Source organism: Poecilia mexicana, unplaced genomic scaffold (assembly GCF_051168715.1).
Source record: "Poecilia mexicana isolate PSO_F unplaced genomic scaffold, ASM5116871v1 scaffold_18, whole genome shotgun sequence".
Taxonomy (NCBI): Eukaryota; Metazoa; Chordata; class Actinopteri; order Cyprinodontiformes; family Poeciliidae; genus Poecilia; species Poecilia mexicana.
The window spans coordinates 23,046,625-23,059,921 of NW_028263387.1; the positions used below are offsets into that span (position 1 = coordinate 23,046,625).

The 13,297-nt window shown below is 36.2% G+C and overlaps 2 protein-coding genes across 9 annotated transcripts in view; both read right to left on the reverse strand.

Moving 5' to 3' along the window:
• Positions 1-13,297, reverse strand: part of LOC148154204 (CD276 antigen-like) — a 116,028-nt gene that overhangs the window by 20,864 nt on the left and 81,867 nt on the right. The window lies entirely within an intron of this gene.
• LOC148154207 (uncharacterized) lies at positions 1,500-10,178 on the reverse strand. The gene is made up of 4 exons (XM_088015955.1): positions 9,832-10,178; positions 3,208-4,372; positions 2,624-2,790; positions 1,500-1,615 (listed from the first exon to the last, which is right to left on the reverse strand). Exons 1-4 carry the CDS (start codon positions 10,016-10,018, stop codon positions 1,500-1,502), a joined length of 1,635 nt encoding a protein of 544 aa, XP_087872081.1. The 5' UTR covers positions 10,019-10,178.

Here is a 13,297-nt window from a genome sequence, read left to right on the forward strand (position 1 = left end):
CATCTTTTGTCTTTTTCTCTCTCAGGTAAATTCATGTGTTTGTGCTCTGAGGTTTCTGATGTTTTGTGATGCGTTTGTCTGGTGATAGTATGGGTCTGTCTTGAATAAATGCTGATTATTGTGACGCTGTTATCTCTGTGTGATCTCAGTCTTTGTACACAGCATTTTTCTGAACCTGGGCATAAGAGAGGATTTAACGAGTCAAAAGGTTTTTAAAGTTCAAGAATTTTTCCTCTCTTAACACTACAAATCAGTTTTATACATCAGCATTCGAAACTATAACCACGTGGTTGACTATCAGGCCAGAAGTTCATGGCCTGATTGTCAACCCAGGAAAACACCAATTTGGCCAACAAGTCAGACTTTTTGAACCACCAAGAGTGACACCAATCCGAAACTTTATTTGTGAATGATTATCCTGAAATAAGCAACTACGAGTGAAAAGTAAATAAAAATACTGGCTTAAAAAGACAGAAACTTGGGAGAAATGAGAGAAATTACTTAAGAAGCAGAAACTTTCACATGGGTCCCAACCCACTACTAAACAGAAAAAAGACAAAGACCATCATTAGTATTAAAAAACTTTATTATCTAAGAATTATACAGAAAGTTTTTGATAGTCACATTTCTATCTGAAATTTAATCTGCATCATCAATACATTTTCTAATATCCTAAAAAACAAAAACCTTCTCAAAGAGTGTTAGATTCTTTTTAAAAAAATCACACAGGTAAAAATAGTTTCAGTTTAGAGTAAAATTAACAATAAAGTCAATGCAGGTGTTTTAACAAAAAACGAACACATCCCAGGCATCATAACTTAGAAAAAAACTCTGCAACATCTGAATTGTTGCCATCATACAATCAACAGAGATGGGGGGCTAGCGTACCGTTGAGTGTTGGAGAGGACAGACAGACAGCAGAAGGAAGAGGAGGTCTGACTGTATGCTAAAGTTACAGATGTTTAAAGATTATTTATCAGGTGTTGTCCAAGAAACTCAGGGAAAGTAATAAAAAGTACATTTAGATTCAAATTAGAATAAAAAAATTGAAAGTAAATCAGAGATCATACAATACTATTTTGTCATTTTGACTGACAGCATTTAAAAAGTCCTTCTGTTTTTACCTGTCAAATTATAATTACGTTGACATCGGCTATTCAGCTGCATTTTTAGTTACGTCTGGGTATAACCTCAAATGACAGAGGGGCCTAAAATCTTTGTGTTTAAAACCCCTTAAGCCAAACAAGAATGCCAGCGTGCCGTTTTTCCATTTTTTTTTCCCTGAGGTGAGATTTACAGGTTTCAACTCTGCCAGTGTCCATTATGACGCTTTTTTTGGGGAGCCTAGAGCCCCCCTTTTGATTGACGCCGCATTTGACCAATGATGTAATGAAATGGCTTTTTCAGAGCCAATAATATCCAGAGAGCGACGTGAGCTCGTTTTGACATGGCTGTATTATTGCTGGAATATTTCTGTCTGATCAAGTTGGAGACTAAATCTAAAGCCACCGAGGCGTGCGTTCGAAGGAGAGATGAGGGGCTAGTGTACCGTTGAGTGTTGGAGAGGACAGACGGACAGCGTATTGCAAGAAGGAAGAGGAGGTCTGAGTGTATGCTACAGTTACAGACGTTTAAAGATTATATGTCAGGTGTTGTCTACGTGTGCCAAATGGAGACGCCAAAATGATATTTCTTTTTTGTGCCATTTTGATTCGTCTTCAAATTCACAAGCAGAACTTTATTCTAAAGATTTATTGCATTTTCCATTCAACATTCAATTTGCATTTACAAGAAATAAAAATGAAAAATCTGGGTGAAGCAATATTTTTAATTTTTTTGTGTTATAAATGTAATAGCTACAAACTACTTACAGTTAAAGTATTTTTAACTGCAAAAAAAAATTGCTTATAGTCTTCATAAAGAGACAGCTTTTGTATATACTCCAAATGGTTCTATAACAGCAGCTGATTTAATTTGCGTACACCATTATGGATTTTTGGTGATTTAGAAGGTGAGGGTTAAAAGGTAAAAAAAAAAGACAAAAATCGGTGAAATATGGAAAAAATTCCAGCAAAACAACCCCTGATCTAAATATATATCCCCCACCAGTTCATATAGTGACAACTAACATGTTTACTCTAACCAAAATTAAATAAAACAAAGTAGAAAGAATAGACATACAATGACTCCCAAGTTTTACAAATCTAAATCTGAAAACATTCAAATCCATTGTTACTTCCAAAGACAGACTATTATCTCAATAGAAAGAAAAACATTAAAATGCATGCATATCGTCGTAAGACTTTATATCTCATTTAACCATTTAAAATGAAAAGATACAACAGACAGAATAAAGTGAAAGTTTTGTGTTTTAGATAAATTCGAATTTTAAATGCTTTTCTTCTCCAAGCTGCTACATTATAGAAATGTTACTCAGCTGTAATTAATCTGCTCCCAAACTGTGAGATATTGTGTTTTGGTACTTGAGGTTCAGATTATGCTGCTCATCTTGTGTGAGTCCTCATGTGAAAAGTTAAACTGGACTGATGACTGAAGCCTTTTCCACAGTTCCCACATGAGAAAGGCTTCACCTTTGAATGTGTATGTATGTGGGCAATTAAACTTGTTTTGACTGTGTAACTTTTTCCACAGGTCCCACATGAGAAAAGCCTTTCTCCTGTGTGAGTCGTCATGTGAACAGTTAAATTACTTTTTTGTCTGAACCTTTTCCCACATGTCCCACAAAAGTAAGGCCTGTCACCTGTGTGACATCTCATGTGATTAATTACACTTGATTTCATATGGAAGCTTTTTCCACAAGTAAAACATGAGAAAGGACTCTCTCCTGTATGAACCTTCATGTGAGCAACTAACTGAGATTTTCTTATAAAACTTTTTGTACAGATCACACATGAAAAAAGATTCTCTCCTGTGTGATACTTCATGTGATCAACTAACTGAAATCTGCATATGAAACTTTTCCCACAGGTCACACATGAGAAAGGGTTTTCACGTGTGTGAATTTTCATGTGACGAAGTGACTGATATTTGTCTCTGAAACTTTTTCCACAGTGCACACATGAGAAAGTCTTCTCTCCTGTGTGAATCGTCATGTGACGAAGTAACTCAGATTTGAATCGGAAACGTTTTCCACAGGTTAAACATATGACAGGCTTACCTGTGTGAATCATCATGTGACAACGTAACTCAGATTTAGTTTTGAAAGTTTTTCCACAAGTCTCACAGGAGATAGGCCTCTCACCTGTGTGAGTCTTCATATGACAAACTAAGTTTGATTTGGTTTTGAAACTTTTTCCACAAGTCTCACATGAGAAAGGCCTCTCACCTGTGTGAGTCTTCATATGACAAACTAAGCTTGATTTGGTTTTGAAACTTTTTCCACAAGTCTCACATGAGAAAGGCCTCTCACCTGTGTGAATCTTCATGTGTTCAAGTAAGTTTGATTTGGTTATGAAACTTTTTCCACAAGTGTCACATGAGAAAGGCTTCTCGCCTGTGTGAATCTTCATATGACGAAGTAAGCTTGATTTGGTTTTGAAACTTTTCCCACAAGTCTCACATGAGAAAGGCTTCTCGCCTGTGTGAATCTTCATATGTTGAAGTAAGTTTGATTTGGTTATGAAACTTTTTCCACAAGTCTGACATGAGAAAGGCTTCTTACCTATGTGAATCTTCATATGATGAAGTAAGCTTGATTTGGTTTTGAAACTTTTTCCACAAGTCTCGCATGAAAAAGCCTTCTCGCCTGTGTGAATCTTCATGTGTTCAAGTAAGTTTGATTTCCTTTTGAAACTTTTTTCACAAGTTGAACATGTAAACAGTTTCTTGTCAGTGTGAGTTCTCATGTGTGTTGTCAAGGAACTGCTTTGAGAAAAGGCTTCATCACAGATGTTACAAGAATATTGTTTTTGGTCTGGATGAGCTTTCTTGTGTGTTTTCTGTTTTGAACTCTCAGTTTTACCTTTCTGCTGTTTGGTTTTCTGATATCTCTGGCTTTTCTGTTTTTCATCTCTCTTTTTTCCTGAGTCCTCAGATTTGCTTCCTTCCTGATCCTGATTCTCATCTTCAGGAGAACCATGAGAGATGAGTTGGTTCCTCTGTGGTTCTGTTTCTTTCTGAATTCTCTGCACAGTAGAAGGAATCACCAAAATGTCATCAGTCTCCAGTTTCAGCACAAGCTGCTCTTCATCCTGACTGATGCAGATTTGCTTCTCTTTGAGCTGTTGAGGTTCTGGTTCCTGTTTTATCTGCAGAGGTTCTGGTTCCTCTTGTTTTAAAGTGTAGTTGCCCTCCTGGTTGCTGAGCTCATTGAGAACCCCGTCCTCTTTACACACAATAATTTGACGGAGATCTGGACCAAAACACAAAACAAAAACTTCTTATTTTGAGTCAAATAATCAACCTTTAACTTTAATCTCTTGACGCATCTATGAGGCTATTTCTTGGATTAATCTAAACGTAGCAATTTTTAGGTATGAAAATCAATCAAAACATATTATTGACATTCTCCCTATGTTTTCTGGCAAATAGCAAATAAAGGTTTTTGGTAATTCTAAGTTCAGGTCCAATTTATCTTCTGACAATGAGGAAAAATGTGCTTGTATTTTTTTTAATCATGCATATGTGAATATCTCACTTTAACTCAACTCAAGCTTAACACTCTAAAATTGAGAAAATCTTAGCAACTAATCGTCGTAGCAACTAATAAAGTTTTAGCAACTTGCTAGAACTTTATTGTGCAACATTAAAACAAGTTTGGCTGCAACTGTATCGATGGCAGCTATTCTTCTATTCAGTGTTTGTAGTTTCTTGGTGTAGCTCTGCTCCTGCAGAATCAGTTCAGCGTTACACCGGCTGATGACATTGCTGTGATTCACTTTGTCTGGTACTTTTGTACATATGTTTTGGCAGTTCTGTGATCATGTCAAAGCAGCAACTTATATTAAAAAGTGTTTTATTTCCGTTTGAAAGTTGCCCGCTTCCATGGAAGGACAACAGAAAATCGCTCTTATAAACATGTAATTACTAAAATCACGACACCCTCACTTTGTATCCCTCTGAAAAATGAACCCATTTAAATAAAGAAATCCCTCCATGGTGATACCACGATAGAGAGCGTTCATTTTATAGCATTAACACCGGTGCTGTAAGCGGTCCGGTATGAAACGGGGGTGATGGAACAACGGTACCATAGGACTTTTAAATTTCAATAATCGGAATACCAAAATTGTTTCCGTTGTTTTAAAAGGTTTATGTCAGTCTGCCTTTTCCCCATTGTTGAGAAAAAATGATTATTTTTAGTGTTTAATACAGATTAATCTTTTTCAACAAATCTTTAAACTTTGAACAGGTTTCTGTTGGTGATTTGAAATTAAACTATGGCTGGGTAAGTATTCAAAAATACCAAGGAAAATGGGGTGATCTGCAGAGCTTCTCCCTGGACCCCTGTGGTTGTAACACATAGGACAGGAGGCCATGGATTAACATATGCAGGAAGGTAACTTTCACTATCATTTAAATTACCTTGGGAAACAGGAACTTGGCGAGTTCACAGGAAGATCAGAATCCTTCTGTGAACATCTGGGTTGTGTGAACATTTTAAACCACTAACATTTAACTTACAAGATATTTTTTAGATATAGATAGCATTCTCTGATGGAACTTGTATTATTTAGTTGTAGAATTAATTTAGACGATGATAAATGGATTTGAAAACTGTATTATTGCTGAATGTTAGAATTAAATGAAAATGTTTTGTTTAGTATTAGAAAATTACTCAGGATTTATGTTAAATGGGGTTTTGGAAAACGATTGTGTTAACTTGTATACTTAGGATTGAATATTATGTTTTATAGGTTAGAAAAAGGAATTGTACCTCATTTTGTTCTGTTGATTTTATGTGTTATTTTTGGTTTAAGGCAGTACTCAATCTTTTGGGATGCTGAGTGCAGAAGAGCAAAACTGAGTTTAACATAAACTTTCCTTAAATTAATTACAAAATTTAAGTTTGTTCCTGAGAATTTATGTAGGGAGAGACTCCGGCTTTTACACATATCTGTGAAATCCTTTTCTCAGTATATCTTTTATTTAGATGGTTTTAAAACCGCAGGAGTTCAGGATGAGGCTCTCCTCTTCGTTTGTTAAACAAAAGAGCAAATGGCCTTTGTTCACAGCAGTAAATTAGGGGAAGTTCTAAGTTTTTCTGGGTGTCCAAGGTAACTTCCAGTTGGTCAAGCGGAGGTACGCCTTAATTGAATATATTAAAAAGGAAAGACACACCTACATTATAAAAGTTCGCGACCTGGAGTAATAATTCAGATAGCTACCACTATTTTGCCTTTTTTGCATCAGCTCTCTCCAAAGACGCGTCTTTGCCTTTTCTTTTTATCTTTTTGTCTCAGGTAATGAATGTATGTTTCTGTTGTTCTGCAGTTTTGTTGTTAATTCATAAGTTGTTTCTTATTGGATTAAACTCTGTAATTCTGTGACGTCAACACGCATTGTTGTTCTCCTTGTGCCTACACGTGGCCTGCCGAGAGGACCTGGGATCTAAAGGAAGAGAGAGCCAGACTGTTTTCTAAGTTTAAACTATTTTAGATAAAATTCTTCCTTAACACCATCTATACGTTTCCCGACCGCTGCGCACCATAGGGGGTAAAAAAAAACACACAAAAAAAAACAATGCACACATTGCGCAAAACTCTAAAAAAGGAGAAGTGGGACATAAAACGGAGCGACGAACTAGATGTGAATTATGGCATTAAAACAGAGAATCCGACACTGAATAGTGAAAAATCAACACATGATGTGAAACACATGACGATTAGGCGGCGCAGCAGGTGATGAGTGAAGATTAATGATGGTCAATAAACGATAAAATAAATGTAGCAACAGGAAATAAACTAAAGTGGACATAGTGTTGAGAAAATAAATTTTAAATAAAATAGTTTTAAAACTTAACATGTCTTGATTCAAATGGCCTAATTGTGGTTTTGAAATTAGTAATGTATTCTGGCCTATTGACCTTTAATTTACCTGTAGTTACAGCAGATGGTTTGCTGGGATCGTTTGAACTGCCTTTTGTCTGTGTGGGAAAACAATACAGTAGAAGTTGTAGCTTTTCACACTCATCTGTGAAAGGCCGTAAACACGGCAGGGGTTTCTGGCTTGAGAGAGGGTCAGAGATAGCTCCTGGTTGGAGGAGCAAAGATACGCCTTATTTGAATAAATTAAAGAAAAGAAGATAAAACTTTCTACACAGAAGTAACACATTAGATTTGCTCTTGCAACTCTCCAAAGACGTCTTTGCACGTCTTTGCTTTTCTTTCTTTCCTTCTTTTCCAAGTCTGTCAGGTAAATGAATGTATGTCTACGTTGTTCTGTAGTTTCTGTTTAAGTTTATGCATTGTCTTATATTGGATTAAACTCTGTAATTCTGTGACATCAACACGCATTGTTGTTTTCCTTGTGGCCAAACACGGCTCGCCGAGAGGACCTGGGATCCAAGAGGAAGAGAGAGGCAGACTTTTTTTCCCAAAGTTAACTATTTTAGATATTTTTCCTTAGCAATAGCAATAAACCAAGACAGGATAATACTAATCAAAGGGAACTAAATAGAAATGAATGAAGAACAAAATGCAAGAATAAACTAAGAAACTAAAGTAAATGCAGAGGAATAAACTGGTATGGCAAGACCTTTCAAGCAATACTTAATATGGAAGACTGTATGGCAAGAATAAACAGACACTATTTCCAGATAAAAGGTAAAACAATATTGAAGTGCCATGGGTATTCATATGAGAATTGTTTACATGAGAGAGTTGGATTTACCTTCAAATATGAGAACAATTGTCCTGAAACTCCCAGACAAACTCAGGGAAAAATGGAGTTACTGCTTATGAGCTGCAGGAGCAAAATGGCCACCGAGCATTGTTCACTGATCTGATTGCTTTTATAATAAAAGAAGTAAAAGTATAATCAGATCCAGTGTTTGGCAACATCAACACCAACTGGGAGCAACTCCAAAGTTTCAACTTCCAGAAAGAAAAAGGAAAAAGGGAAGCAGTTTTGCCACAAATGTCAGCAAAATCAACTGAGAACAAGACCAAGTCTGCTGTTCTTCACAGCTGCTTGTTTTGTTGATAAAGAAATCATCTATTGGAAAACTGTATGCAGTTTAAAGCTAAAATGCATTGGGACAAGTTGAGCTTCATTAAACAAAGGGGGATTTGTTTCGGTTGTCTGAAAGTTGGACACACAAGCAAAGACTGCAGGAGTCGTTTGGATTGCAACGTGTGTCACCAAAAGCATCCAGAGGTTCTTCACATAGAGCTGAAGGAGCCAGGAGCCTATTCAGAACAAACCCAACAGACAACAAGGTCCCAACCACCCAGACATGTGGGCATATTGGGGCCGGTCATGTTGACGATGCTGTTTTTTCTATTGTTGCAGTCAAAGTTAAAAGTCAAAAGAGCAACAAAGTTGCACAAACTTATGCATTTCTTGATCCAGGAAGTTCAGGTACATTCTGTACAGAAACTTTGGCAAAAGGTCTGAACTTAAAGGGCAGAAGGACAAATATTCTGCTGAGAACAATGAGCCAAAATAAGATTGTTAATGTACAAGTTTTTGAAACAAATGACTTCATAGAGCTGCCAGATGTTTTGACTCAAAGTACCAGGCCAGTTTCTACACTGAATATTCCCCAGCAGAAAGACATTGATCAGTGGCCTCATCCTAAACCTGTTAAGCTTCATAACATCAATGCAGATGTGGAGCTACTGATAGGAGCTGATGTTTGAAATGTTTTAGAGCCCTGGGAGGTGATAAACAGTGTGAATGGTGGGCCTTATGCTGTAAAAACTAAAGTTGGCTGGGTCATAAATGGTCCCTCTCACACTAGAAGCAACAGCAGACATAAAAATGTCTGCACTGATGTAACAGCCAACAGGATTTATGTTGAGCATTTTAAAGAAATGCTGGTCAAACAGTAGAATCATGATTTTAACAAAAGATCAGAGGAGGAAACTGGAATGTCCAGAGAGGATTTACATTTCATAAACGTTAATAACTCAACAAAACTTGTTCAAAACTTGTTGGAAGTCATTATCATATTGACTTACTGTCAAGGAAATCAGCTCAAAACTCTGACCAAGACAAGAACTCGTCTCATTTACTTGTAACATGTTTATATGCTGGTTTCCCAGCTCTGCAAACCCCATAGACAGAACAATGGTGTTGCTTATCTTCTGGATTTAAATTATGAAAATTTGGAACAAAAAGTGGAATATCTCAGATTTACTTTGACTAGTCATAATTTGACTACATGAAATATGAGCTTCACATAGTAATACACTGTAGGTATCTTGAACTGGAACCACCAAACATCTTAAATCTGATGTCAGTCATGATGTAATTAAATATACTTTAAAGATAAATTTTGTCTGGTCAAAAACATTATTATATATTTTAAATATATATAGTCAAATAATTTCAGGTATACAGAATGAAAGAGTGGTAAATCCCATTTAATGATAGAACTGCCTGCCGCAGAGAACGCAGATCAATGCACTTTATGGAATAATAATAATATTAATATTAATAACATTTTTGTAATCGACCTGCCCTCCCGAACCTCCCGTTGTCCAACCAGTGCTCTGTTTCTGTCTTATCAGTTAATATCATTCTGTAAAACATTCATCCTAATTCGGTGTCGCACATTGTTTCCTTTAATCTGTCTCGTGTTTTTCCTCCAGCTTTTCTCCGCTTTCGTGCCTCATATCATCAGTAAAACGTGAAGGTGTTTCGTACCTATCCTGTGTAAGATGATCTTCGGTATCCGGCTAAAATCCAGCAGTCTGCGCTGATCCTCCATCTTTTCCTCGGACTTAACAGTTATTTCTTCCAACTCTGTGAATGATATTTCAGCAGGAGTTAACAGCTCGTTGATAAATTCTCTCTGAGGCGGAAGCGAAGACATTTTCCAGCAAATACTCATATTTATATAAAACTAGCGATGTGCTTTCTGTGCCGAGGCTTCGGGGCGAGTGTCCAGTAAACCAGGAGGATTTTTAGGATGCGCGTATCGAGGCTTTTGTTCCTGGAGCATGATGTGACGTTTGAAGCCGCGCCTGCGGGCCGTACCACGTGACTGATCCCGGACCAGGTTTATCATACATAATATTTACATATATCTTATATTATATCTATGAGTTTTATGGCATAATGATTTGAAAGAGCTCTCATCGTCCTTATTTGAGTTTAACTGATACATGTGACAAATGCTCTGTGTGTAAAAGCCCTGAAGAAGGAGAATATTTCAATAAAAGAGTCAGACACGTTCCTTCCGCTCCAGCATGTTGTTGTTATCTGAGGAGGAAGTTCCGGTGCTCTAGCGCTAGACTCCCCCTGCTGGTTGCATTCGGCCACTACATCCACCAAATCACACCAAACATTAACGTATTTAGCCCAAACTGCCGCCAAAACATTGAAAATGTAGATATAACATGACCAAAAATAGTAAATGTACATCTGAATGGTGAACAAACACATATCAATCCATCTCATGTGCAGAGACTCAGTTTGAGCTTTTCTGTTCAGAACAATGTGCAGAAAGGTCAAAGGTCAGCGTCTAGAAGCTGATAGAAACATACCGTAAAACCACAGCAGCAACGAATACTTCTACAAAGTATCGACTCAGGGGAGCTAAACACAAAAGCTGAAACTTTTCAGATTCTTTTTTTAATTTACAATGCCACACCCCTTTGTGTTGACCTACAACATAATAAAATAAAGATTTGTGTGAATATTTTTAAGAGCACTAAAGCTACATTAAAGCTTGTTTAGCTAAAACTTACATGCTATTTTTTTCCATATTGTCTACATTATCCTTGGATGGCTGAGGATAATGTAGATAATGATCTTCCCTCAACGTTTGATGCTGTGGCATGAGAAAAATGAGGCTCACACATTGAGCTTCCTTCACATTCAACCGGAAGATTAATTCTTCTTCTGTGTTACAAATACACTTCATATACAACATACTTCGGGTATCACATACTTTAGCAGAGAACCATTGGCATCATTACATAAGACATGGCTGTAATATTGTTAAACCATATTAATATTCTTTTAACGTGCTCCATTTAGCATTAAGAATTCCATCAAATTACAAAATTCACAAATAGATTTTACATCTCTGAACCATATTAATTTGTAGATAGTACTTTAAAGTAGTACTTGTCCTCTTTTCTGAGGCCTTTTGTATTTAACTATCAAAATAAAAAAATATTTAATGGCTTTTAGCTATATTAATAGCATTTGCCATTTTTAATTGACACAAATAAAATAGATTTTAACATTAAAGCATTAACTCCAATCTTAATATAAGACTGAAAAAGGCGCAATTCTCCTTTAATCTTGTGCCTCTGTACTCAGCTTCACATATGTCCTAAACATATGGCTTATGTGGGGTTTTTTTTTTGCAACAAACCCATAAAAACCATCAAATAAAAATAAAGAAACCAAAATAATGTCCTTTGAGTGAGAACTCTCTCAAAAAGTACTAAACACATAAATTCAAATGAACTTCAGTCCTTCAGCTAGCTCCTGTTAGCTCTCACACACGTGTAGAAGTAAGCTAGCATTAGCTCCAATTAGCGTTCAGAACAAGTCCCATTTATCATATTTTATTTCAACAGAGCTATTTTTACATGCAAGAGTGATTTAAGAACAAAATCTAGTAAAATATATCAATTACAGAAGATGTTGAGAATTGTGTATGAGAAAAGTGATGATATAATACATAAAATCTAAAAAAGGAATAAAAACAAGAAAAGGATCAAAATTGTGATGAAATCTAAAAGTTTAAAGAGATGAGAATTTTAAGCTTAAAACAGCTAAACAAACTACAAACAATTCCAAAAGAAGTAATAGACTGGCTAAAAACTCATATATTAGCTTTTTAATAGAAATTAAAATAGCACACAGAAAACACATTTCAGTCATAATCAGAAGCTATAAATCCTTATTCGCGCCTGATATCAGTAAAACGTGAAGGTGTTTTGTATCTATCCGGTGTAAGATGATCTTCGGTATCCGGGTAAAATCCAGCAGTCTGCGCTGATCCTCCATCTTTTCCTCCAACTTGACGATGATTTCTTCCGACTCTGTGAATGTTTCTTCAGCAGGAGTTAACAGCTCGTTGATAAACTCTCTCTGAGGCGGAACTGAAGACATTTTTAAAGCAAATAGTCACATATTTATATAAAACTAGCGATGTGCTTTCTGTACCGAAGATTCTGGGAATGTGTCGAGTAAACCAGGAGGAAGCAGGAAGTGACGTTGGAAGCCGCGTGAGCGGGCCGTACCACGTGACTGAGTCAGAACCCGGTTCCTCAGTTTTCTTCTGGACAGATATGGCACTAAAACGCTGCAGTTTCACCTGCGTTACATTTACTTGTTTTAGGAATTGATTGCATGTGTGTTTGCAATTTATTTGAGCACCTTTTTGCGATTAATCATAAACCATCGTCTATAATGTCAAAAATATTTCTAATGTTTTAAAAGGTTAATTGTCATGTACAAACTTTCATATATAAACTCACCTGTACTGAGGAATTATTGAGCTTTACAGAAACACGAAGATACTAACCAGCTGATACTAACAAATCCAACAGCAAAACAAACTTTTGCTGTTGTTTGTTTTACAAAAATGAATTGTAATTCAATTTTATAACAAAAATGAAGGACATGTAGTTATTAAACAGACAGACCTTCACAAAATACAATGGTTTTAATCTCAAACCTGTAAATTTAAGCTGACCTTGGAGTAAGATTCTTTTTAACACCAATCATAAAATCTGAATTTTAAAACAACCACAGGTGAAACAAAGACTTGAAAATAAATACAATCTACAAACATACATTCAACAACATTGAAACGATAAAAGATTAAACACAATAAAAACACAAATCAGACTTTACGTGTCCAGGATGAGGACTGCAGACATACTAGTAGTTCAGCTCAACCTTAAAATACAAAGATGCTTTTGAAAAGTCACATCTGCTGGTCTTCTGTGAAGAAGCTACTGTTAAGAAAATAAATTTGAAATAAGCTAGTTTTACTTAACATGTCTTGATTCAAATGGCCTAATTGTGGTTTTGAAATCAGTAATGTATTCTGGCCTATTGACATTTATGTTACCTGTAGTTCCAGCAGATGGTTTGCTTGGATCGTTTGAACTGCCTTTTGTCTGTGAGAAAACAATACAGTAGA